The 25,385-nt window shown below is 39.8% G+C and overlaps 3 protein-coding genes across 4 annotated transcripts; all 3 read right to left on the bottom strand.

Annotated features, from left to right (window-relative positions):
* Positions 1-2,684: 2,684 nt before the first annotated feature.
* LOC135334481 (uncharacterized) lies at positions 2,685-14,675 on the bottom strand. Of its 2 annotated transcripts, none has more exons than XM_064529686.1 (18): positions 14,420-14,675; positions 12,922-14,283; positions 12,601-12,771; positions 11,965-12,189; positions 11,082-11,173; positions 10,904-10,986; positions 9,673-9,806; positions 8,911-9,158; positions 8,144-8,323; positions 7,909-8,088; positions 7,602-7,659; positions 6,960-7,246; positions 6,832-6,883; positions 6,216-6,325; positions 5,673-5,794; positions 5,133-5,395; positions 4,482-4,575; positions 2,685-3,373 (listed from the first exon to the last, which is right to left on the bottom strand). In XM_064529686.1, the coding sequence occupies exons 1-18, from the start codon at positions 14,487-14,489 to the stop codon at positions 2,791-2,793; spliced, it is 4,314 nt and encodes a 1,437-aa protein (XP_064385756.1). In that variant the 5' UTR covers positions 14,490-14,675; the 3' UTR covers positions 2,685-2,790. The 2 variants fall into 2 exon arrangements, with proteins under 2 accessions (XP_064385756.1, XP_064385748.1); XM_064529678.1 differs by having other exon boundaries at positions 9,673-9,809; positions 14,420-14,674.
* A 3,508-nt stretch (positions 14,676-18,183) lies between these two features.
* Positions 18,184-22,154, bottom strand: LOC135337088 (uncharacterized). The gene is made up of 4 exons (XM_064532990.1): positions 21,963-22,154; positions 20,172-20,332; positions 19,391-19,459; positions 18,184-18,390 (listed from the first exon to the last, which is right to left on the bottom strand). The coding sequence occupies exons 1-4, from the start codon at positions 22,018-22,020 to the stop codon at positions 18,349-18,351; spliced, it is 330 nt and encodes a 109-aa protein (XP_064389060.1). The 5' UTR covers positions 22,021-22,154; the 3' UTR covers positions 18,184-18,348.
* Positions 22,155-22,221: 67 nt separating this feature from the next.
* On the bottom strand, positions 22,222-25,362 carry LOC135337132 (uncharacterized). The gene is made up of 3 exons (XM_064533045.1): positions 25,200-25,362; positions 22,685-22,914; positions 22,222-22,426 (listed from the first exon to the last, which is right to left on the bottom strand). Exons 1-3 carry the CDS (start codon positions 25,252-25,254, stop codon positions 22,385-22,387), a joined length of 327 nt encoding a protein of 108 aa, XP_064389115.1. The 5' UTR covers positions 25,255-25,362; the 3' UTR covers positions 22,222-22,384.
* Positions 25,363-25,385: the final 23 nt, after the last annotated feature.

Raw genomic sequence — 25,385 nt, 5'->3', positions numbered from 1 at the left:
GAGTAGAGACTTGAGGTAGTCAGCAATTTCAGTGTGACGAAACTGTGTAGCAATGTCAAGAGGAGTATCGCCATCATCGGAAATTGCACCTGAACAAGTATAGAAACACGTATAACACTGCATGGGACACGGGTTGTGTTGTACTCACTGATAAAACAGTTGTCCTTCTCCACCAAGTACTGCACCACATCTTTGTGTCCGTTGTAGCATGCAATGTGGAGAGGGGTCCAGTTGTTACTAACCCTCACATCTGCACATAACACGTACACCATACTGAATAAAGTAAACAATAGATTCTCACATGCACTCACTCTTAGGGTCACCTATGTGTTGCTCAATCAGTTCCTTCACCAAACCCAGCTTGCCCCTCTGACATGCTCTACACAGTAACTTGGCTTTTTCTTCATCAACACCACAGCCACGGCTCATGAGGTAGAGAGCAACATCCATACAATCATCATCATCTAGATTACCCAGAGCTATGTCCAGCGATGAATGTCCCTTATCATCCCTCACATCTACAGTCAGTCCAACACGATAGCTATAATATATACATGGCATGCTGAAGTATGCAAAGAAAACGGTGCTATACTTGGAGATTGTGTTGTATACTTTTCTCCGCTAAGCTATTTAAAACGTTATCGCACTCACCCTTAGGGTCAACTTTGTGTTGCTCAACCAGTTCCTTTACCACAACCATCTTGCCCTTCGAACAGGCTCTACACAGTAAATTGGCTTTGACCTCATCACCACCGCAGCCACGGCTCATTAGGTAGAGGGCAACATCCATACAGTCTATATACAGACGTTCAAGAGCCTTGTCCAGTGGTGACTGTCCCTCATCGTTCCTCGCATCTGTACAGGATAGTCAAGCACAATAGTTACACAGAATCTGATTTAACAGGATAATCAATTGCAACTGGGAATAAGCTAGTAGAAGAAACAAAAGACTATAAAACAAGAGCACACTAAATCTCACCAAGATCCATCTTCAGCTCCTCCACCAGATACTGTACCACGTCTTTGCTTCCTCCCTCACAAGCATAGTGAAGAGGAGTTGTATTATACCTCCCACCACCTATATCAGTACGAGCTCCATGGGTAATAAGTATCTTCACAATCTCAAAGTAGCCCTTATAACAAGCTCTGTGTAATGGAGGCCCCTTGTCACCCCACTCTTCACTGCAGTAGAACTGGTGGTTTGGGTCTGCCCCTTGTCCTAACAGGGATCTCACTTTGATAACAGTACGTTTGTCTACAGCCTCCCACAATTCTTTGGCTTGAGCACTGTAAAGATGTTTGGATCTGTCATACATGATATGCTGGTGGTGACACAACATATTTATCTATAATAGCTGCTCTGTGTAGTAGATTCCAGGATTCCTTACTCAAGCTCAAAGTCTTCGTACGTACCTTGCAATTGTATCCATGTGTGGAATATCCATAGCGGCATAGATGTACAGCTTAGCTGCTAGCTCACTCTTCTCAATACAACACACGTACATGAACTGCTCTGGGAACTGATGTAAGTGAATACCCAGCACGTGCGTGCGCGCGCAGCGTGGTACATAGAGTGGGTGGGTGTTAGGCCGATTTTCCTAGCGTTATTTTAGAGACAACTCGTGGGATAGTGTAGGGAGGTGGAACACGCGTCATTCACCCCTTTAGTGCTCTCTGCAAGAGGGATAGCCTCGAGACCAGCCGTTCGTTATCTGAAAGAACGCCTGGTCAAGTTCTAATGTGCAACTTGTCTAGCTGAGCCAGCGTTTTATAGCATTATAATGATATTCATGGGTAATACACCTTGTGTGGGCAATTACCGGTCCAAGAAATTCCTGGACCATAGAACGAGTGCTACATTAGAACTTGACCAGGCGTTCTTTCAGATAACGAACGGCTGGTCTCGAGGCTACAAGAGGGAAGGCTAGGCAGGGAAGCAACAGTTGTTTACAAGAGACTGGCTTCCCTCATAAAATGGCTAAGATGCTCCATAGTCTACACTCACTCAGGGTCTGGAAACAGTGTGCATGTGGAGTTGTCCCCTACGCCAGGATCTTGGCGCTGCCAATCAGATTGTAGATTTGTTAAACGTCATCATCAACCTACTCATATTATAAAACCACACCCACATGATGTCATGGATTAGCATGCTGATAGGCTGAGCAGTTAAGCTGCCACGCCCCAAGTATAGAGTGGGCATTGAAGAGTGAATGCTAAATTCCACTGCGACAACTCAATGCACAATACTCCACACATGCACACTGTTACCAGACCCTGAGTGAGTGAAGGGGCTGGGCTTGCGAGACTAACTTAACATGCATACACGTTCATGTTATGTTACTTTCCATGTTATCGTCGAAGCGTTCAATTGCAAATAGAAAACATTCGGGTGGTGTGTGGACACCGAACTACCGTATTTATTAGAATGTTTTGCGAGCATCAAAAATTTGTGAACTTTGCAATGGTTGATCAATTCGCAACAATAAAATCCGCAAAACCTAAATTATTATTAGTAAATGCACACAACGGAGTTTGGAGTTAAATCTTTTATGCAATCTTCAAAGGGCGTTTTCTAATTCATAATCATCCCCCAATTCAAGGTGATTACGGTAAAAAATATATGTTCGCCATGCACCACAGGAGGTTGGTCAATACCTATACTGAGCTAGAAGTGATCTTGCATGTTTTAATAAACGCTGAGTTTTTTATTGTGAATTGAGGCAGCTCATAACAAAACAGATACAGTAGTAACACACTATAAGATTTTTATATGGTCTCGTCAATGTCCTGTCATGTCCCCTCATTCTTCATCTCAAATCCTTCATTTTCAATTCCACACGGCACCACATTCATTATCCGACTATTACCAGACGCTACGGCTCCACTCCATTCTTCTGTCGTCACTCCATTCACTAAATCAGATTTCTTGTGCTCACTCTGGAATTGATTCGAAAACATCTTCAGTGAAGATTCCAAACTTGTACTGTTAGTGCGGAAACTATTTTTGACTCTCTTGATGTTTCGTCTACACAAACTTGTCCAGAATCCTCTTCCTTCTGTACCAATGATCACAATAAAAATAAAGAAAATGAAACCTTGAAAAGTGTTGCAAATGACAAACAAATATCTGAAATAGACGGCAGCGTCGTTAATTATAAAAGCACTGAATATCCAAGCTAAGCCAAGAACAATGCTAATACTGAAAATCCCGAGAACAAGTTTAAAATTGGCTCCATTTCTTTCTTTGTCTGTTATTATCTTTCGGATGAGGACAATCAGTACAGCAACAAATACGAACGCATTGATGAGTAGCATTAGAATCACGGGAACTAGTAGTGTACCCAGAAGAACATAAAGGTCACTGATGGAACATCTATATGAAAGGAAAAAATTATGTAATGTTACTGACATTTGTATTAAATTTTAATGCGTACGTATAATTAAGTATAGGATAGACTACACCTAAGAGTAGAATATGCGTCTACGTAACCTCCGCGGTTGCGGTTAGCCCGAGGCGCAAAGCCGAGGGAATCTAACCGTAACCAAGGTGGTTACTAAGACGCATATTCTACGAGTGGGTGTGGTCTATCTAACTTGGACTTCATTGCGCATGCGCGAGGCGTGGTTATAAAAAGCCAGGTTTGGTGCGTAGCAACAGAAATTGAATTTGTGCGAGCTGGACGAGCTGGAGAGCTGTGAGAGACACCAGTTGACAGAAAAAGACAAGAAGACGGCTTCAAAACAATGAAAAACTACAGTAAAACTTAGTAAAGCTTGTGAAACGCTTCTTGAAGATACTGGAAAGAACAGACAAGTAAAAATAACCTAGAACTATGCTAGAACTGACTGCAACACTACAAGAAGAAGAATGAAGCTCTGTGGTGGAGTGGAGGGTGGTATAGAGCAGACTGGACCGGCATGGAACCTTGAAAACTCAATAGAAAGTGTCAAGCGACTGCTAAAGTGTTTTTGATGCTTCCTGGCCCCCCTTGCCCATGCCCAACTGGAAAAAGCAATACAAAGCAACAGTGGACATGGAAAGAATGGATATTGACTGAACAAATTATTGCATTCTGTCTTTTTTATAATGTTTTTGTCATCTTCTTGTCACTTTCACTAAAAATTTCATTCCAACTTTTGAGAACTTCCTACAAATTATTTGTCACTTCCTGTAGAATATGCGTCCATTTCCTGTAGAATATGTGTCCACTTCCTGTAGAATATGCGCCCATTTCCTGTAGAATAAGTAACTTCTTGTAGATTATGCTTCCACGTAATCTACTGTTTTTAGCCAATCAGATCAATTACAGATGATGTAATGTAGTCTAAATACAACTATACTTATCTGGAGAATAACGTCATGCATATACATGTACAGCTCAGATTATAAGCTGCATTATAGTAATATTCTACATAATTATAAGTACATGCAGTCATTCATTCATTGTCACATTGCACCAATAAATTATAATTAAACTCACATTGTTATGTCCTCATTCTCATTCCTAAAGATGATTGTGTTGGTGCCAGTTGCTATGGTACTGAGAGCCGCTCCCACACACAGCAGTGGCAGTACTGTATAAAGAATCAAAACATGCATAATTATATACAGTTACGCTTATCTAGCTCCGAGTAAATTGCTTACCACTATAAAGCAAGGCTTTGGACCAGGGGTAATAAAAACTGTCCAACTATCAAGTAGTATATATAATTATAAGACATTCATACCATTGCAGTATACTTACAAGCAAACACAAAAGACAAATTACAAACTCTTGTAACTTCAATTTCCATTCTGCATGAATTTGTACAGGTACAGTGATATTTCTTACCATTAAAGTATAACATTTGGGCTATAACAACTATTAGCTAATAATCTATCTATGACTATAGGATTTATTGATTGTGTTGGTGGGAGGGGGAGAGAGGATGCATAAGGGGGGGGGTCCCAGGGGAAAATGTGTGTATGCTACATTACCCAGTCCCTCTCTATAGTTCGAAATTTGCAGACTGTGTGGTGGGGGGGGGGTGTTGAATGTTTAAGCTGACTAGAAGCCCCCCCCGCCCCCCCCCCCCATTCACTTGAAGTGACTGACTATATAACTATTGGACTATAAACATGCATCGCTTACACCAGCACAGGAGAGAAACAATGACAAGGAACTTCTTTGAGATGATCCCAAACACAAGAACCAGTTTCCTGAACATGAGCACACCTTGTGCCACCATCCACAACATACTAGAGAGCACGAAGTATTGCAGCAAGGCAGACATGAGTGTGCACACAATCTCGTTCTCGTTCCTAGTCACTCCAATCAGATACACCACTAGCATACAGAGCAGTGAGATGCAGAACTGGACTTGGAACTTTGTGGCATCCAGTGATCGTAGTTTCCTGCATGTAAATGGAATGATAAATATAAGGTAGAATAATTATTATTGATTTCGATTAACATCATTGGAAAGGTTATATCCTGAGTGAACGAAGCAAATTAATATTGGACAATCTGAACACAAAATTACAGGCTCTCAAAGGTATGTACGTCATGCATACATGTACAGTACGAGAATTTACTTCTATTGTATAATAGAACTGCTATATTCATTAACACGAGGCCCAAACAAGCAATTGTAACGATCTTTGAAACCTTTGAATGTGATAACTAACTTACACTGATCCCAGTAGTGTGAGGAGTGTGAGTAATAGCCCAGTGATGGAGAGGACAGATCCTATATAAGAGATAACTTCCAATGGCAGACTGAACTCTGGGGAGCTAAGTCGTGCCTCTATGTCCTGCAGTATAAATAATTATAGAGGAGGGTAGCTATAATTATAGAGGATAAATACACCGTGGAATACATCATAATTATCGTTAAGAGAGGTATGTGTAGCTAGCTATACAGTAGCAGCCCTTGCATGGGGAGACCATGGCTTACAGAGGTGGCCAATTAACACAGTCCAATTAACACATGCTATAATTATGATTGGGGGTTTGGGGCCCATTATAACCTGTGGCTGTATTAGAGAGAGTGGCCTGCTTAGACATGCAGGTTTCACTTTAGATTTCATGTATACAATCATGTTTAACATAAATGCCAAATTTCCATGCAACCATTGATTGAATGTCAAAGGCCCACAGTACCCCCTTATAATTATATAAAACTCTAAGTAACAGTGTAATAATGAGAGAACTCCTTTACATGACTGTACTTACCAGGAGAATGGCAAAGTTAGTAAGATGATCACATTCACAAGTCACAGTTTGGTTGGGGGTGTCAAAGCTTCTCAGTCGACAGCCAGAGTCGCTCCAGTTACCAAGGGGACCTGATCAGAGCAGCAATCAAATTTAAAGCATAGATTAACCCGAAGCCGGCACTATTACTTGATGTATGCATGTACAGTTTCAGCCGGCATTCTTAATGGGCACCTTATAGCTTGAAGAAAGGCCATGCATCAACCACGATATAAGGGCCAGGTCCCAGTTTGTGCATGTACAAAAACAACCCCTCAACAAAGGCCATGCATGCATGCACCAAGTATGTATAAGGGCCAAAAATGTCTTCTCGGGGGGTCCTTATATACATGCCACAATAATTATTCATTCTGTGCTTAGATCAGAGGTGTGAGACTAGTCAAAATCCATCAAAACATAATAGCTAACTGGTTGCATGGTGGTCAGTACTAACCACCTCTAAAACGAAACATATCCGCCTACACATGCATAGTTAATATAAGCTATAAAGAGGCAAATGCTGTGTGCTGAAGATTGAAAATAGCCACCACTTCAAACATTCTGGGCACATCACTGTAAATGACCATTGTATACTAACCTGCAGTGAAGTTCCAAAACACACATCGAGGGAAGTTGCTCTCTGTGAATGTCTGCATACAAAGTATGAGAAATACATTGTTTAGTAAAATTAATTATAGAGTGCAGAAATTGTATACGCGTATATACCTCATTACTATCCACAGTGATGGGCAGCGTGATCACAACTGGTTCCTGTAGATTTATAACCTCCGCAGCCCCGCTCACAATCACACCTAGTACTGGGGTTCCAACAACAACACTGCTGTTTTGTAAGTTTTCGTCTAATGGGAAAAGGGCAGAGTTCGGGTACACGGTGAATGCCAGGCCAGTAGCCGTGCCGAAGACAAAGTTGCTGAATACTTCTCCAGGTAAAAATACGGATATCTGTTGAGCTTGCTGTGGTGTGAGGTTGTCAGCAAAGAGGTCCCCTTCTCCTAAAATGAATGCGCCACATAAATCAATTTCAACAAGTTATAATTATATGCATGCATGTACATGCATATACAGTGCATGAAGCCTGTCTCTATAATTATATTATAGTGATGGCCCTTGGGGCACAACTCTGGCTGTAGTAAGAGATGGCCTGCTAACACAGGTCCCTGCTATGGAGACTTTGGGGCCCATCTAATCTGGCTGTATTATAGAGGGTGGCCTGAAAATATAAGTGTGGGTATACACTATAATCATCTGAAATTAAGTCCAGAGCTCTTTTTACTGTGCAGGAGGTGGTCCCTCAAACAAACATGTACCGGTCTGTATGTGTGTGTGACAGTGAGTAAACACGCTCACCTAGAATGCTGTAGAGATTGAAGTTGTAGCCATCTTGGGACAAACTCACAGCCAGTGTCTGTATAAGCAAGTACGCATAATTAATTACTAGCATGCATGCATGGTAATAGGAGTTCAGTGTACAGCTAGTAAAACATGTCTATTGTATACTGGTCATCCTACCGTACGTATAATAATAAGCACTCGATCAACCTCTATATAATTATTACAGCCAAATTAATTGGTCCCATAGCATTTTGCCATAGTGTAATTACATATATAGGTACATTTTGGAAATTCCAAGTGTATATACACATTTTTAGATTACCTGCAGTCCACTAAAGATCACATTCGGAGTAATGATTGTAATATTGAAGAAGCTCTCTTGTGTGACAAGACTTTCTGCCAGTCTGTCGTATGAGAGGACCACCCCAGACGATTCATCTCTAATCCGATCGGACGGCCACTCGGAGATTGTACTGACGATTGTAGTTATATTAGTGATTATCTACACATGTAGGGGAACATTTTATAATGCATCAATAGATATAAAAGTAACTCACATTCTCATTCAGTGAAAAGTTTCCTCTCCCTCCCTCCACCAGTTCTGCCGTGCTCTCGAATACGGTTGCTATGACACCCAGATTGCCTTCTGATTGGTCGGTCGTGTCTACAGCGGCTACAGTTAGTCTGGCTAGCTCTGGTATGATCAGACCTGCATTGTCCTCTGTGACTGTGGAGGCCTGCAAGGAATTAGAGCCCGGATAATTAGGCAGAACGTGGAGAGGTTTAACTGGATTCCAACCCATTAATCCCTTGTGTAAACGGGGCTAGATATACGTTACCTCATAATTATGCCATGCATGTATAACTAACTAGTACGTATACTATACAGAAAAGGTCCATTATGATAATTATGAGCAATCCTCACAAAGCTTGCAAAACCAACAGTAGGCACATGCACTTATACAATAATCAGTAGCACCATGCAAGGGCGTATAAAAAGAGATCGCATGCATGCATGCATGCAACAGCTTGCGAGCAAAAACTAAAGGGGGCGGTAAATAAATTCGATTCTTGTGTACATATACATGTAGTATAATTATACAGTCTGTGTCTTTAGTTTTGCTCATACATAGGGTTGATAGTGAGTTGCATGCCCTCTTTCTCTTTATACGCCCTTGGTATAGCACTTTACAATGGAATGCACACACTTAAGAAATCAATGAGGCTGCTGTAGATTTCATCGTCATTTGCCCCGAAACATAGAATGCGCACAAAAACGAGGCCTGTAACGTACGTAACAGAGACATACAATAACAAGACTCACCGCAATGCTAACTTGTTGAAATCCAAAAACAACAAATGAAATACATTCCCCAATGTCAATTTCCGACCAGTTTCGATGCCCAAGGCATAATCTAGACACTCCGGCAGTGTTGCTATTGGTGGTTTCATCCTGATTATCATAGAAACACGATAGATTGACTACGTCTCCTACTTCAGTTTCGCTCCAGTTGTAAATGCCGTGTGCTGAGTCAGCATTAAGCTCGTAGTCACAGAATCCTACCGCAGAAACTAATAAGCAAGAAATAATTGCACCTTTTACGTCTAATTGCAATCAGAAAGTAAAACACACATAATTTCTACAAATTCAGAACCAATAATTATTATGTGCATCTTAGGCCAACTACTGCCAGCCCCAAAGAACAGTGCATGTGCATGCATGCATGTGTATACAAAACAACCCCTCAGCAAAGGCCACCTCTGTACAATGGCCGCCAAAACTTGAATTTGTTCCCCAAAAGCACCTGTTATTTGCATGCATGCGGACCGCATGTATATTAAATTATGGATATCTATAGGGTGGTGTAATGGATTTGTACCTGAGCTGGGGCAGTTTTATGTATTCCCAGCATCTTGAGAGAATATAATTATACAAATAAAACTGCACGAAAGTAAAATCTATAATAATAGGTATCCATATGGCATGGTATACAGATTGTAGAACACAATGCCACTGTCCAATATACATAATTATAATTATGGGCATGCATGCATTCTTTTGCTTTTCTTTCCTTCGGAAACTTACTATTGATGCTGCTCTCTGCTATTATATTAAACTCGAGAAGGGCTGGGGCAATCACAGAGAGGTCTAAACTTTGACTCGCTGGTAGACCTACAACGCAATCCCATCTCTTGTTGCCATTGGTAACATCAACTTCTCTTCTGTGTGCATAGATACATCACTAGCGCACCATGTTAACAAATATAAAAGTGATTGTGTCAAGTATAGTGGAATAATAACTGCATGCATGGATCCGACAGACAAAAACAACCACCACTTGTATAGGCCTATAGTTTACTATTAAAAGAAGCAAACTTGTGTGGAAGTTGGAAATAGTCACCACGTGCTGATGCCTCAGTGGATATAATTATGTCAAAGCTGCATGTACGTAGACGTATATAAAGCTAGCATATTTATGATTATCATGATACAATTGCTGCATGCTACTTGTAGTTGATGTAATTACAGCGTCAGAAACTGATTCACTTTGCAGTGACGCATTTTTAGAAATATTTCAATCCGAGATGGAACTTATGCGCTACAGCTTGTCTAGTATCGAGTGCAATCTCCTAGCACACATGCAGGTGGACCAACACACTAATTGTTTTACAGCTGCATATATAGACAGTTATACATAATTATATGCACAATAAGCCTAAAGCATCACAAATATGCCTATCAAAGTGTCGAAAAATTTAATACAGCAGCCACGCCGTTGGCGCATTTTGTAATTACATTAGTCTCATGAGCACAGGCATAATCACGGGGAAACTCAAGGAGTGGGAAATAATCAACCATATATAATTCTTGCAAAGGATGCCAAGAGTTCAAAGTCTAAATTTTCTAGCAGTGCAGTTTGCATGGCAATCAGTTAGCCTCGATCCCAGGCCGAGTTTTCGCTTTTATAACGGTTAGGTGAGTTCGCCTAACCGTTATAAAAGCGAAAACTCGGCCTGGGATCGAGGCTAGACAATCAGTATGTTTTGGAAAATCGAATTATTTGGCTGTTTTTTCAAGTGATCACTGTTCCGACTGGAACCGATCTGGCCTATTCTGGTTTTATTATTATTATGGCCATCTATAGCTATTAGAGTGTGCAATCAACTTGTTTTGTTCGTGCTTTTACCTGCCGCATTTTGATGTCTGACGGAGTTCGGTGACTTATGCGGAAACCAATCGTGAGGCATATATAATAATTACAGTTCGCTGCTCCAGTGTGAAGTACTACAAAGTGCTGGATATAATAGGCACCCACCTAAGTTGGGCTGACAATAGCTGACACTGCACTGTTGGTGTTTCGTTATATTCAGAATTGTTGACAACTAAAACATCTACAATCTGCAAGGATGCATGGGATCGATACTAAATTTAATACCACCGTTAAAGACCATGCTTGCACATGTATATATACCTGCAGGCAAATTTACACTCACTTTATAGCTGAAAATACCAGCAAACAAGAAGACTGAGGTTGTACTGGGGTCAAAGGTGAACCTGACATAACTTGGCTCGCTATTGGACCACACTACACCAGTAAGAAAATAAATGGGAAATGTTAACAGCCGAAAACCGTATTGTCTATAATAATTATAGTGCATGCATATAATTATAGCCTCTATATAGACTAACGACTCACTATTTACATAATTAACTATATGGCGAACAAAATTATCTTGCACTTAGCTTGCAAATCTCATATAATTATATATTCTTCTATTATAGGTGTATACCCTATAGGGTGTACCGTAAGATTTCGATTTAAAGCGACACTTTTTAACAATTATGAAGCCAGAGGTTGCTTCTTTTGGAGGTTGAAAAATTATATTGAAGTCCTGGTGTCGCATATTTAGAGGGTCGTATCTAATTGGAGGTAACTTTACAGAGTCTACTTGCCTCGATTTCAGGCTGCTTAAAAACACTGATTTTCCAGTGGGCTACAATCGAGGCTAGGGAGTGGCTACATTTACCTCTATTTAGAACGCGACATTAAAAAATAATTGTCAATGCAGCTGTCACTACTTTTAGAGGTCAGAAAATTGCTGAAGCTCCTGGGTGTCGCATATTTGGAGGGTCGCCTTAAATCGAGGTCTTACGGTACTCTCATAAAATTATACCCTATATATATAGGGTACATGCTGTGGCCCTCCCTCCACCATTTTAAAGACCCTCTCTTTTAAATAAAACCAGTGCGGGTGCTATGCATGGATATATCTGCATGTGTATTGGATTTGTTTACCCTCGTGCAGTACGTTGTATGTATTCCCTCGGGTTACAAATCCAATACATGTACAACTATTACATGTATAAATAAGTTACCTGTTGGAACTATCTCCACACTGCGACTCTCAGTAAGACCAGAATTGTTAGCCACACAAATGTAGCGATGATGAGCTCCTATCTCAGGATCTTGTAGTCCAAAATTTAGGGAAACTGTAAAAGTGTTAAAGATTGCAGTTCGAAGCACCACCCTTGATTCGGACTCGCGATAAGTGTACAACAGTCCAGAGCTGTTTCCCGTTTCAATTGTTCTCTCCTCCTCAACTAAAGCAAGATTAAAACTGAACAAACAATGTTATGTATAAAGTTATGTATCCATGGGTGCTCAAAAGATGTTATAATTATGATTAAAGGGATTATACATCATTATGTGTATAGAGGGAACTACAGTATAGGGATGTGCCCACACTGTTCTCAGTGTGGTGGTTGGTGCTACCTAGACAAAAATAACCACCTCTTACAAATGCAGGCCTATATAGTTTAATTGCTACGTACAGATCTAAGAATTAATGCTAACAACCAGTAATAAAAACTAGGAGGCTTTGTTGGGTAAAGTTTTGCATTACGGCAAATTTAACGTGTGTGTTGTATTGAGATTATTGAGCATTGAAAATAGCCACTTTAAAAAGTGTGTGGACATCACTGCTATACATGCAGTAATGAGTTATTCCTCACCTAAGCTCATGTCTCTCCGTAGTCTCCACTCCGCTCTAGCAAAGTTGTTAGTCTGGCAGGTCACACCAAACGTATGCCCGTATCCAACACTGTATATACCACTCTCCAACTCTCTCACACCGTGCTGACTCAGCACATTGTCCAGTAGCAAGGATATATTTGGAGTCACATCTGTTAGAATAAAATACTTCATTTTGTGTACATTACTATATACATAGTCATGAAATCGATCCCTACGTACGTATGTTAATCAAACATGCACACACATTACAATTGTGATATCCTAGCTGTTAGCATCGGTGCCGTCAAGTACTCACTCACCTGTACAATTCAATCCATTGCCTTGGAAACCCTCTGCACAGCCACAGTCAAATTGTCCGTTATTATTCAAGCAAAATATCCCAGGTTCACAGTCACACTGTATGGGGGACAGTCTCATACCTCCAGGGTAAGCATAAGCATTATGGTGTGCAAATCCATACACTGACAGTCCCAAACGTGCAGAACTGTTTTGGTGGTAGAGAGAATGTGTTCCAGCATTCACATTCATTCTTGATATATAGCCACAAACTGTATTGTCATTAGGACAGGCCACCTGCGTCCAATCAGCGACGGAAGAGCCATCGATGAAAATTTGCTCAGGCTGATAAAACTCAGACGTAACATACATGTTGATGAAATTGGATGAAAAATTCGAAAAAGATTCGAAAACAAAGTTATTTGTGTACTGTTCAACTGACGGTATTATCATCATAGACGAATCACCAACTCCATCAATGGAATTATGCAATGCGTACTGAGTTACAAGCACTGGAGAAGATGCTGCAAAACTGCAAAAGCTGCCTGGAAGAATTTCAAATTCAGCGAAACTTCCACCACCGTCTAATACAAACTGGGATATAGGAGGAGTACTAGGTACACAGGTGACATTCACTACTGATTCACGGACACTCATAACACGAATAAAATCACCAGATAGACGGCTTAAAAACGACGAAACAAGAAATTGTGTGCCCCAAGTTACGGTCGGTGGTATTTCCTCGATTAGATGGTTGCATGTTTCGGTAATATTATCAACAGGTACAACAGCGCAATCATTACCGCTAAGAACTGAGATAGGTTTGGAACTAATTATCCTCGTTCCTGTCAGGTCGTTTAAACTGAGTATTTGATACGTTTCTAGTCTGTTGAGTGTTATATTCAACGAAGGTGTTCTGACAAAAGTGTCATCTTCAGCGGCTACCAGTAGAATAAAGCTGGGGGGTTGGACTGTTTGAAGGACTTGAACAGGGTACGAGATTGCATAGTACTCATACAAATCTACTGGCATTACCTCACCAGGAAGGGCCAAGTAAGCATCAGCAGTAACTTCGTGATAAGAAATTCCAAGAACATTGATTGTATTATTTCCTTCAGCTTGGACTAGCAGACCATGTTCCGTATTGTTAGGAAATAGAACTTCGAACCTACGCGGGATACTAACTTGAGTCGATACATTTGATGACACAATGCCATCAAAATTGAATCCGTTTCCAGTAACGCTGAAACTAACAGGACTCGATTCAGTGGTCGTGATGAATAAAGATAGATTTAGATCTTCATTTATATCAAGATCGGCAAGAGGAAAGCCATTCCTTGAGAAAGCAACGACAAAAGAATTGCCTGTAGTCCTCGAAATCACATCTGCAAGAGAGAACGTTATATCAAACTACATAGATTACCACATGCATGCATACAGTACACAATAATAATTATAAAACTTAATTCTGACATAACAAAAATTAATCCACTGATCAAAGTTTTTACTATAACTTATCACCTTGAGTTTCCACAGCATAACTCCATGATGTCAAAGCAGACAGTAGAATAGCAAAATATAGCACATTCATAATTATTTCTCTGACAATAAAACAGAATCAGTTTGCTGAGTTATAGTTAGCTACACAGTAACTATAGGTTTCTTGCATTAGTATAGCCAGGAGTGTATGAAGAGGAGTATAGGGAGTATAGACTATGTGATGTTCTGGGAATTAAACTTTGCCTTTATGTTTTGATAGGAGGTTGCTAATAGGGTATCAAATGACTTCTCTTAAAGCGCCCATTAATTTTCTCGAGACAATAATTATTATGTAACAATTAATGGAAACCGTTAATTTTGTATGAGACAGCCATCATTATAATACATTCTTAAGGGGAATCTTAAGCTATAGAATACATGCATGCACATTCCGTCTACGTTCCCAGAATACAACATATATGAAATGAATCCATGTATATACACCCTTCAATATCAAATTACATTGAGTCTATTAGGATGTTTATGTCATAATTTATGAGAACTGTAGTTAATTACTAGGTGTGTCATTACAAACTGAATACCATATGCAGGGGTGGATCCAGGAAAAATGAAAGGGGGGGGCTAGTAGAAAGGGGCGAAGCCCCGTACGAGGGTGGCAGAGCCACCCAGGGGGTGGGTATAGGAGGGGGAGCATCCCCCTCCCACCTTGCCGGAGGCGAAATTTTTTGCTTTTTTTACAATTTGCTTACACTTTTACCTTTGAACTGTCATATTAATAAGTGAATACTGAATATGAAAAAGTTAATACAAAAAACTCGTTCTAATCAACAAAAGGATGTATACTGTATATGTTACATCTACATTCATGCACTCTTGGTACATAAAAGAATCACAATGCCTACCCAGACTGCACTGAGAGTGAGAGGAGATAAGGCTGCTTCCTTGCAACTAGCTGAAAAAGTCTGAGATCTGCTCCATGTTGCAGCTCAACAGCATACAATAGCCTCCTTCACAAGAAGGCCTAGGAAAAGAGGCCTGGGATATGATCGAGGCTACAAAACATTGCACAAGGAGCTGACTCAGCAACAGCAATAGTTGACCTATGCACTTTATTAGTTCTAGCTAGCTATGCGCTAGCTAGTAGATCTATAGTATGCATGTCCAGCTAGCTAGCTAGCCTACATCCTTAGTAGCTAGACTTGGCTATTGTCTAGCATCTCTTAAGTCAGTGAGTCTACATGCAGATGCATAAGTAACAAGGTTGGTGGCAAAATTGTTGTAACCTCAGACTAGCAATACATAGGTAGTTTTTTCAAAAGGGGGGGCTTCAGCCCCTCAAAATCACCCCTGGATCCGCCCCTGATATGCATGCAACATTGTACCACACACATCTCTAAAGGACGTGTATCGATAATCCCCTAAGGCTAAGGTGACATAATTATAATAATTGGTGTCCCAATGACAAAATATTTAATGCATGGAGTTGTATCTATTTAATGACTGTTACTGGCTATGGTTTCTATAGTGAGTACATCCCATGCAAATGTGAGTGGTAGTGCATGAGGCTTGTCTATATATAGCAATCACCCTTGAGCAAACCAACAGCTATAGTGCATGGCTGTACTAAACACAGGTACAAACACATTTATATTATGCTATGGATACTTCGGGGTCCATTAACCTATAGCTACATGTATTACTGATAGGTGACCTGCATATTATATAGATTGTATTGTAGACGGTTCTCTACTTCCCACGCTACTATACTATGAGAACTGCATGGCGACGTATCAGAGACACAGTTGAAACAAAAAGACGGCTTCAAAACAATGAAAACGACGGTAGAACAGTGCATCCAGCTTAGAGAGTATAGATTACCATGCACAAAATTAATGTGTGAGTAGTTGTACTTATTTGTCGATATCTTTTAATTGGAACCTTTTTAAGCAATGGTGCTGATACCAAAGGCATTGTGTAGGTGAATGAACAAGCTACAACATATCCCAAAACATTTCCATGAAAACATAAGATGGTAGGTTTGATAGAATAACAGCAAATTGCTATAGTGGGTAATCGGTTAGAGTAATAGACAGCTAAGGTCTCAGGATAATTGTTGAATGGTTCTCAGGGTTCTTGATAATTAATGTTTACTGGTATACTTTTGTAGAGTAGTAACTTCTGAAAAATTAATAGCTTAGCTTTCAAATTTCTGTAGTAAGGCTACATTTGATACCAAGAACATTCTCTATGCTTATTCCATTGCTGAGGTAACACTGAAAACTTACTATTTTCTACTGTTTTGATGACATCAGTAGCTGCTAACCACAAACCAATGACACTTTAATTAATCACATAAGTGGGCGTACAATACCTGTACACCCACTCAGCGACATAATTGGTTTGTGGTTAGCAGCTTACCAGAAAATAGTAAAATTTGTATTATTCAGTGCTATCTCAGCAATGGAATAAGCATAGAGGATGTTCTTGGTATCAAAATGTAGCCCAGTTATCTGTAAACTTACTACATAAATTTGAAAGCTAGGGACATCTAATGCACAACGCTTGGACCAAGGAAGCTCCTGAGAATCTGTAGGAGTCGACATGTTGCTTAAAGCCCTTTGACAGCTGTAAAATTCGGCAGTCTTGCTCTTTTTGCAGTATGCATCGTGGATTGAATTGTTGCTAGGGGAGATCCTTTTATAGTGCTGCGGTCAGGTGGTATAAGTAGGCCCTGATAAATTATGCTCGGAATAATTTAGGTGTCTAATCCATTTTTGGTAAAGATCATTACATTAAGTTTTGCCTAACGATGTTTTCATGATAAAAATGCTGAGCTTGAATATTATGGATCAGTTCAAGTCAGCAAAATAACACTGAGAATCATTAATTATGTCGTGTGTCAATTGCATGTGTACATGTGCTGTGTTTATAATTATGTCTACGTCTTAATTGATATGTCACATTTTGGCACTTTTTTTATGAGAATAATAGGCACATTTTCAAGAATTAGAATAATGGGTGAAAAAAAAGCGTAATTTATCAGGGCCTAGGTATAAGTCAGATATACCACACCTACTATGAGGATGTGCCTGATACATGTATATCCTAGCCCCGCTACCATAGTTACATACCCCTCGGAGTAACTACCGTAGTGGAGGATTATAATTATATCCTCCTCATATAGGTGTGGTATATCCCTATAACCCTAACCTTAACGCTATAAACGATACCTATACTGCACGGAGTCTTCTTTTTAGTGTGGTAGGCGCTACAAAAGGAATTATGTTCTATTACTATACACACACACAGGGCCGTAGACAGCGGGGGGGCAGAACGCCCAATGCCATGCCCAATGCTTTTATCGATTAGAATGATGTAATGATATTGAGATGTGGGCAGGGCTATCTGATGCGCATGCTGACTGCATGTTGAGAACGAGTGATGGATGACCTTTCTTTTAGGTAAAATTCTGAGCTCCACTGCGCCTCTGGGAAGCAGGAGTACGTTTCTAGCTCAAGCTACCTTGTTTTAATTGGTCTAAGTTGGTGCGGCCACAGCAAGTTGGAAGTTGCCATAGTCAGAGGATATGAAATAACAGTTGACCTTTTTTTTTAGTAAAAATGTTTAGCTGTTATTTTGCCACCTCTGCAAACTTAAGCTATCTACGGCCCGGCCTGACACGTCACATAACTAATCTTGCAGATTAAGATCTATATAATTATATACAGTATACATGCATGCATGTGGTTATCTATGTGCATATGCACTGATAAATTTGTAATACGTTCAAAATTACGCATAATTATGTAAACATTGTCCACGTATGTATTCAAAACACAAGGACCAAAAACAAATTTACACATGTATGTACAGGTGTAATTAAAATGATTTGAAAGTTTTTTTTTTTATAACTCATGTCCGATACGTACTACTTCCACGCTCACTCAATCTCACTCCCTAGCCATTGCCAACGGAGCGGGAGTCTTTATCTCCTGTGTGCGCATGTGTGTGTGTGTGTGTGTGTGAGGGGGTAATTAAAAATAGTGATGGTCACATTTCACCATCAAAAAGCTACTAATGCATTCTTAATGGATCGACCATCAAAGATAGTTACCGAAACAGCAACTTATAATATTATTATAAGAGAAATCACTATAATTATATACGTAGCCAGGAGCATATGAGGAGATGGAGCATCTTAATGCAGATTCTGTATTGTCTAGCTATGTACAATGTTCATATAATTATGTCAAATCGCTAAGTGCTGCTAATACTTATTAACTATTATTAGATCACAGAGCACTTAACAAACAAGGAGACGATAATGTGAATCTGCAATACTATGCATAGTCTAGTAAGACACTCCCCTCATAAAAATTATGCTCCTGACGTAGCCCACGCTATTTTTAGAAGATTGGGTCGGAACAAATTCCTATTCTTTTATTCTAGCTAAACACACTACTTTTTTGATAGGCCTTTCAAAGCTAGTGGTATTGGACAAGAATGTTATAGTTACATGTAAGATAACCTCGATCACTGTGATTAATAGATAGTCTAATGTTTTGTCTGTTTGATATAAGATTAGCCATGTGTTGTATTCAGGCAGTTGCCATAATTATTGCTCAAGTCTATACATACTGAAAATTAAGATCTACATTGCTGAATTACAATTCTCATTCTGTAGCTTTGAAAGGCCCTATCCCAAAAAATAAATTGACCATCAAAACAGAACAACTCACTATAAAAAATTAAAGCTTCAGAAAAGGATATTATAAAATAATTAGCAGTATGTACATGCATGCAGTCTTATATTCCTATGTGCCTATGCTGGAGAAGAAAGTGGCTATTAATTCCATAGCAGCAAACTCGTCAACTTACAAGTCAAAAAACAAAAAGACCAAACTTTTGGTCTTTTTATTTTCCGAAACAGTGGTCTTGTAAGACCACTGTTCGTAACACCAGAAAGAATATTTAGTGACCCTATCAGCTCACCTGAGCTTCCTGTACCAGTGCACACCGTCCACAGAAAAAACTCAGAACAATGTCGCTGAAGAACGTACCCTGCAGAGGGGGACAAATTAACAATAAAGTTAATAAGCGGCCAGACAATACGTGGCTGTAATGAGGTGGCCTGCTAACACAAGTCCAAACACATGATATGCATGCATGGCGACTTAACTTGCTACCAGACTCTGCTAAGTACACTAAGTACTATAAAGTCTATTTGTGTTGAGGTTGACCTTCATAATGTTGTCATACTTAGAAGTTTCATATACTATTGGATTCCTTGTTAAAAGCGCTTCTACCTATAATGCTGTGGAGCTGATAAGCTCCAACCAGCTAAAAGTTAGCATTTTCCATGTTGCAGTCCCTGGCATACCACAAAACATAAATGAAGCCATAATTGACCACATAACTTCCGGGGCCAAACTCAACACAAATAGACTGTAGACATGCAACCCTTTTCACCTCACTCATCTCACTTGAAATAAAGAAAAAGCATAAAAAATTAATACTAAAACGTATACTGCATGTGTGTAGAATAGTGTAAAGAGCCTACATGTATATAATTATGGTGTGTAGCAGTTGAATATGTATTTTCAATCTTGCATTTCAGACCAGGTGAAAAGGGTACGTTTTAAATGAGTGCAAGTATTTCTGATGTCAATGTAAGAGTCTAACGATGTAGACTGGTAGGCTGTGGCATGTCAGCATTGTAGCTCATGTAAGCTCTCACTAATTAGCAACCATTCCACAAGGTCGAGTCTCTTACCTCAATGCTCTTTTGTTCTCTGATCTTCCCCCTAATGACGGCATGACAGTACTGTCCAAGGATAGGTACTAGTCCAGCCAGTCCGTGGTGAAGACAAGGCTCGCCAGCTGCTTCAGCGTTCTTACCCTGAATGTACCAAGGCACAATGAATGCTATGACACCTGTGTGTGTGCGTGCGTGGGTGGGGAGTGGGAATAAAATAATTATGAGTGTATAGATATAGAAACTTATACACAAACGAACATCATCAACATATGGCAATTTTGTAGAAGTTAAAGAAACTAAAAGCTGTTTATACAGAAACGAACATCACCATCAACATACAGCCATTTTCAACATCGGTATTTTAACTACAGGCAGGGCTTTTCAAGTAGGCTACGAATATCGTTAAAAGTTGAGTACATGTACTCCAGAGAAGGCAGGACAGGTCACTAATGAGGGTATCGTACAAGGGTCTTGATTGTATTTTAGTTTGGCCCACTGTTACTACTCAGTCAGCTCTAGCGCTAACAGTGGGGCCAAACGCTAGTTGTTTTCTCAAAGTCAGTTTCGAGGTTTGGCCCGTGGATACCCACAATCTCACATAGATATTGTAGACTCAATCAGTCAAGCTAGCTCTGTTGGAGACTGTTCACTTCCAACACAAGCCGCTGTCACACGTGAGCAAATCATGTGCAAATGCAATTAAGACCATTGTACGATACCCTCATTAGTGACTTAATAAGGCCTATCCTACCTCCTCTGCATGTACTACACTCACACTAAGCCACTAAACCACAAAGCATGTGACACACTGTGACATAAACCATAGATATAAGAAGGAGAGGGATGGGAAACGGAGCACGTGTGCACAATCACTTCTGTGTAATGCCAAAAGGTTGATCCGCGTTTCGGCTCAAGACACCCCCCCAACCCAGCGGGAAATGTTATTACTATCATTCACAGCTCCCCACTGGGACTCTTAGTATTGTGCTGAGCATCCACACCTACTGTGCATCATATAGAAACGTTGTGTATCTCACCAAGAGCTTGAAAACTTTCAAAGGCAGTTTTTTGAGTGTTGTATTATCGTTTCGGCTCTATCTAGTGACTTTGTGTACCTTCTACAAGGAGAGGCTGTGACTACAGCCCAACATATTAATGATTCCCTCTTTCTTAAGTAGCTGGGCATTGTATGCAAGTAAAATCAAAGCCACTTGGCTTTAGGTTGGTAAGTAATGTTCATTTTTGTCTTAGTAAGCTGGTTTTTAAAAGCAGACTTTTTGTGTACCCATTACATCAATGATTGAATATAGGTAAATGTCTCTTTGTATTCATTGATAGTTGGTTCATCGTATCGGCACAGTAATTTACGACAGAACTTTGCTACATTTCCATAATTCTCTATCATGTCTGTGACTGTACTGGAATACTCAACGGTACAGACAGAGCTCCTCTCAAGAATTTGCCTGTCCAAGCTGCTTTTTACTGCTTGGAGGGTCTCACTAACTATTGCTGCTACCTTGTTGTGACTGTTCCACTAGCCATTGCTAATAATGACTTCAATTCAACTTTGAATGATATTCAACCTACTTGAAAAGCATTGTAGCGCATAATTATGATACATTGTCATTACCAGTGCTTGTGTACACATGACCGCCATGTAATGTACGTGTAATAATATTGGGACACTGTAGCATTCAATTGGCAAACAAAATTAATGGTCTCTAAGTAGATCTCTAATAGACAACGTAGCTACCTACAAATATATAATATAATAGCGACACGTAATAATTATAGCATGCTGCTCACATGTGCCGATATCTGAGAAACATCCAAACAAGCTGTTAGACCACATTTCTGTCGACATGATTGACACTTCTCCTCAAATTATATTCAGATCAGCAGCAAACTTCTAAAAATTAATTTATGGTGCTGTGACTTCGACTGTTCAGTGTCGTGTTTGCGGCCTCGATTTAATCAAGACTCACACAAAAAGATCCTAGATTCGAGGCTAGCTGCTTTCATGACTTTCTCTGTGCGCATGCGCAGCGAGGTATACCCTCCAGAAGAAGAATAGTACATAATTATAAGAGGCTTTTCAAAAGTAGTTACAGTCAACTTCATTGCACCGAGACATCAGCATACCCACGGTGCTTTCACATAATAGAAAATCTATACACTTTACTTGTTTTTAAAATTCAAGTTCAAAAGTTGTTAATTTTTTCTTGAGTCTACTCGCGAGCCATGCTTTGACCTCCAGGACCTTGCAGTTGCTACATAGGGGAGAAACGAATGTTGTTATAATTATGCAATGTATAATTATACGTTACAATCATTTTACCACTTTGCAAATGCTTAAGTTAATGTTTTCAAACGAGTTATAAAAACCTGATCAAAGTAGTACTGATTTCGCTCATTCGCAAAAATGTACTTCACTCAAAAAACAGCCTTGTACTTGTGCCTGTATATTTCACAAAACACTTGGTCCTTAGTAACATAGTTATACTATACACTGCAGAGTAAACACTCACCCTAGCTTCCTGCACCATGGTACAGAATTCACAGAAAAACACCCAGAGAAGATCGTTCAAGCATGACCCATCGATTCCCTGTTGTTCCCTGATCTTGCCACGAATCTGGGTTCTGCACCAGATGTTGAGGATAGGCACCATCCATGAGAGTCCATACATTACACAGTTCTCGCCAAGTTGTTCGGCATTCTTGCCAAAAGTGTAGCACGGTACAAATAACGTGATGATGCCTGCATACATGCAAGGTACCGGTACGTAAGGAAGTTAGACAATGACTTAATAGCTCTATTAGTAGCTACTATCAGAATAGCGATTAAATTTACTGCAATCAAAGTAAACATAAAGCATCCCATTGTCAAACTAGGGCTCTCTGTTTCAGACCATGAGGTGAATCAGATAATGTAACCAATGGTTGTAATCACGGGATCTTGTGGTTCCAACTGACCTTACAGCTGCAAAAATGTCTACTAAAAAAACGCACTTGTATAATTATTACAGTGGAACCTCTTTGTATTGGGGAGCTAGAAAGTGGCCTTTGTTGACTGTACTTGTAGGTTGACCAAATTTGCTAGCAAAGTTTGAGAGAAGGGACTTGAAACAATGAGAAATTTGCTGCAAAATTAGGCTTATTTTTAGATAGACCACAAATTGCATTCCATTGCAGACTATATATACTACAATGCCACCTGCATCTTTGCACACTAGCCTAATTGTCCCTAGGTCTAAATAAAATTGACATTGGTAAGCGAGGCCACTTACAGACTTCCTGTCGTGAGACTGTTTATTTTCTTCTCATGCAGGTATATATAAATTAAAGCAGATTTCAAGGAAACAGCAAGATTGAAGTGTACTATAAAAAACTCAGATTTCTTATAATGTATTGACAATAGTTCATTCAAAATGCATTGTGGGCATAAATACGATAACACTCTAACCATGGTTATGCTATCATGTTGTATATGCCTTTAAAGCTGTGACCAAAAAATGACTGTACAAACTTGGTGACTAATTTCAGTTATTACTATCACAAGAAATCATTATAAGCTCTTAAAGAGCTAGTACGTATTTGGTATGATGTAGTACCGTATACATTCTAGCTATGCAGCAACTTAAATTGATAAAAGTATTGCATGTAATCTGAGCTAGAAGGACCTCATACCAAATAAGGAGAAAATTCATTTCATATATATTTACGCATGCTGGATGTGTATACAAAGGGTATGAAAGCAGCCCTAAATACTAATCTAGTTTGTACTGTACTATAGAGCTTGCTGTTGATACTAAGATGGGGTATAGAAAGTGTACATGTGTATATTGGAGGCTGCATTCCAAAATAGTCACAACAACATGCATGACAGTAGTCAGTACAATTGTAACTGATCTGAAGTTGATTGGCCATGGCAATGTTATCATTACTGGTCCTCTCTATACTGGCATAGTTAAGCACAAAACAAGCAATAATGAACTCATTTCACAATGACAATGCACTTAATCATGTGACACTAAATAGTTGAATAATTGTATGCCTTAACCATCCCTGAGTTCATAAAACGGTATAGGAAGCAAAATGAGACCAAAAAGCTGAGCAAAAGGAAAAGTAAAGAAAAGCAAATTCGGTCAAGGCTGATATAATTATTGTTGAGGGGTTGTTTCATCAAATTAATGTGCAAGAGCATGCACCTGGCTAGCCTCGATTCCAGGCCGATTAAAATACGGCCTGGTACCTATTGCAGGGGTGATAGTGCGCATGCGTTAGTTTATTCTCCAAAATCTGGGGAGTCCCCTTTTTCTTTCTCTCATCTATTTTCTATCTTTGTACATCAGCTTAGCTCTCTATTGCGTTGTTCCAGAAGGCTTTCACACTAGTCTGAAGCCAGAAGAGGCTCTCATCTACCTCTATGACGGTTGTATGGTCAGGATGTCTTACCTTGGATCTGTACAGGCTATGGGAAAGTGTATGGTGCCTCAAACTGCTACTTGCGAAGACAACCCGGCTATAGGACCATCCTAGACGTAGATGAGAGCCTCTTCTGTCTTAAAACTAGTGTTCAAGCCTTCTAGACCAACACAATAGACGGCATAAGCCACAGCTTTACAGAGCTCAGTCATAAAGATAAAGTATTACGGAACATATTCTTAGTAAACGGACTAATTTCCTGTGTAATTTACTAAGGTTTTACGTTCGTAGTACGATTACCCATATTCTGGGTAATTTGAAGCGCATGCGCACTATCACCCCTGCAATAGGTACCAGGCCGTATTTTAATGCGGCCTGGAATCGAGGCTAGCACCTGGCCTAATCCTTTATATCTTTGAAAAACAATATCCCAGGACACGTTAGGAGCTTGGGAGAATATCTCAACCACATACACTTTTCTAATAATTATTATTAACACTACAACAATGAGTACCTATACTTTTGAGTAAGGACAATAGTTTCAAACAAGCTAGCTAGCTAGCTACATGTAGCTGCTATAATGGCACAAACTGATCAAACCTAGCATGGCCAACTCACAAGTACTGCAATCCTCAAAGCAAGAGCAGAGGCCATTGTTCCAATCAGTAGACATTATGATTTGCAGGGCAGGCAGCAAACGGTAGGAAAAACAGAATTTGCAGAATAGCAAAAGACACAATGCACGTTACAATGTAAATCAGCTCAATAAGATACCGGAAGCATGCTAACACGTGTTGAACAGTC

Source organism: Halichondria panicea, chromosome 1 (assembly GCF_963675165.1).
Source record: "Halichondria panicea chromosome 1, odHalPani1.1, whole genome shotgun sequence".
In the NCBI taxonomy this organism is placed as follows: domain Eukaryota; kingdom Metazoa; phylum Porifera; class Demospongiae; order Suberitida; family Halichondriidae; genus Halichondria; species Halichondria panicea.
Note: the sequence above shows the minus strand (reverse complement) of the source record. Positions and strands in the feature narration are given on the sequence as shown.

Bases quoted from the DNA above. Each gene is read 5' to 3' on its own strand.
- LOC135337088 (XM_064532990.1), bottom strand. From the start codon at position 22,020: ATGTCGACAGAAATGTGGTCTAACAGCTTGTTTGGATGTTTCTCAGAT. The intron at 20,333-21,962 runs GTGAGCAGCATG...GCACACACACAG, and splicing joins TTTCTCAGATATCGGCACAT to GTGTCATAGCATTCATTGTG. The intron at 18,391-19,390 runs GTGAGCTGATAG...ATGCGCACACAG, and splicing joins CACTGGTACAGGAAGCTCAG to GAGATAAAGACTCCCGCTCC.
- LOC135337132 (XM_064533045.1), bottom strand. From the start codon at position 25,254: ATGTCTACTGATTGGAACAATGGCCTCTGCTCTTGCTTTGAGGATTGC. The intron at 22,915-25,199 runs GTGAGTTGGCCA...GCATGTATGCAG, and splicing joins CTTTGAGGATTGCAGTACTT to GCATCATCACGTTATTTGTA. The intron at 22,427-22,684 runs GTGAGTGTTTAC...TCCCCTATGTAG, and splicing joins CCATGGTGCAGGAAGCTAGG to CAACTGCAAGGTCCTGGAGG.
- LOC135334481 (XM_064529678.1), bottom strand. From the start codon at position 14,489: ATGAATGTGCTATATTTTGCTATTCTACTGTCTGCTTTGACATCATGG. The intron at 9,159-9,672 runs GTAAGTTTCCGA...CTTGCTTATTAG, and splicing joins AGCAGAGAGCAGCATCAATA to TTTCTGCGGTAGGATTCTGT. The intron at 7,247-7,601 runs GTGAGCGTGTTT...CATTCATTTTAG, and splicing joins CAATCTCTACAGCATTCTAG to GAGAAGGGGACCTCTTTGCT.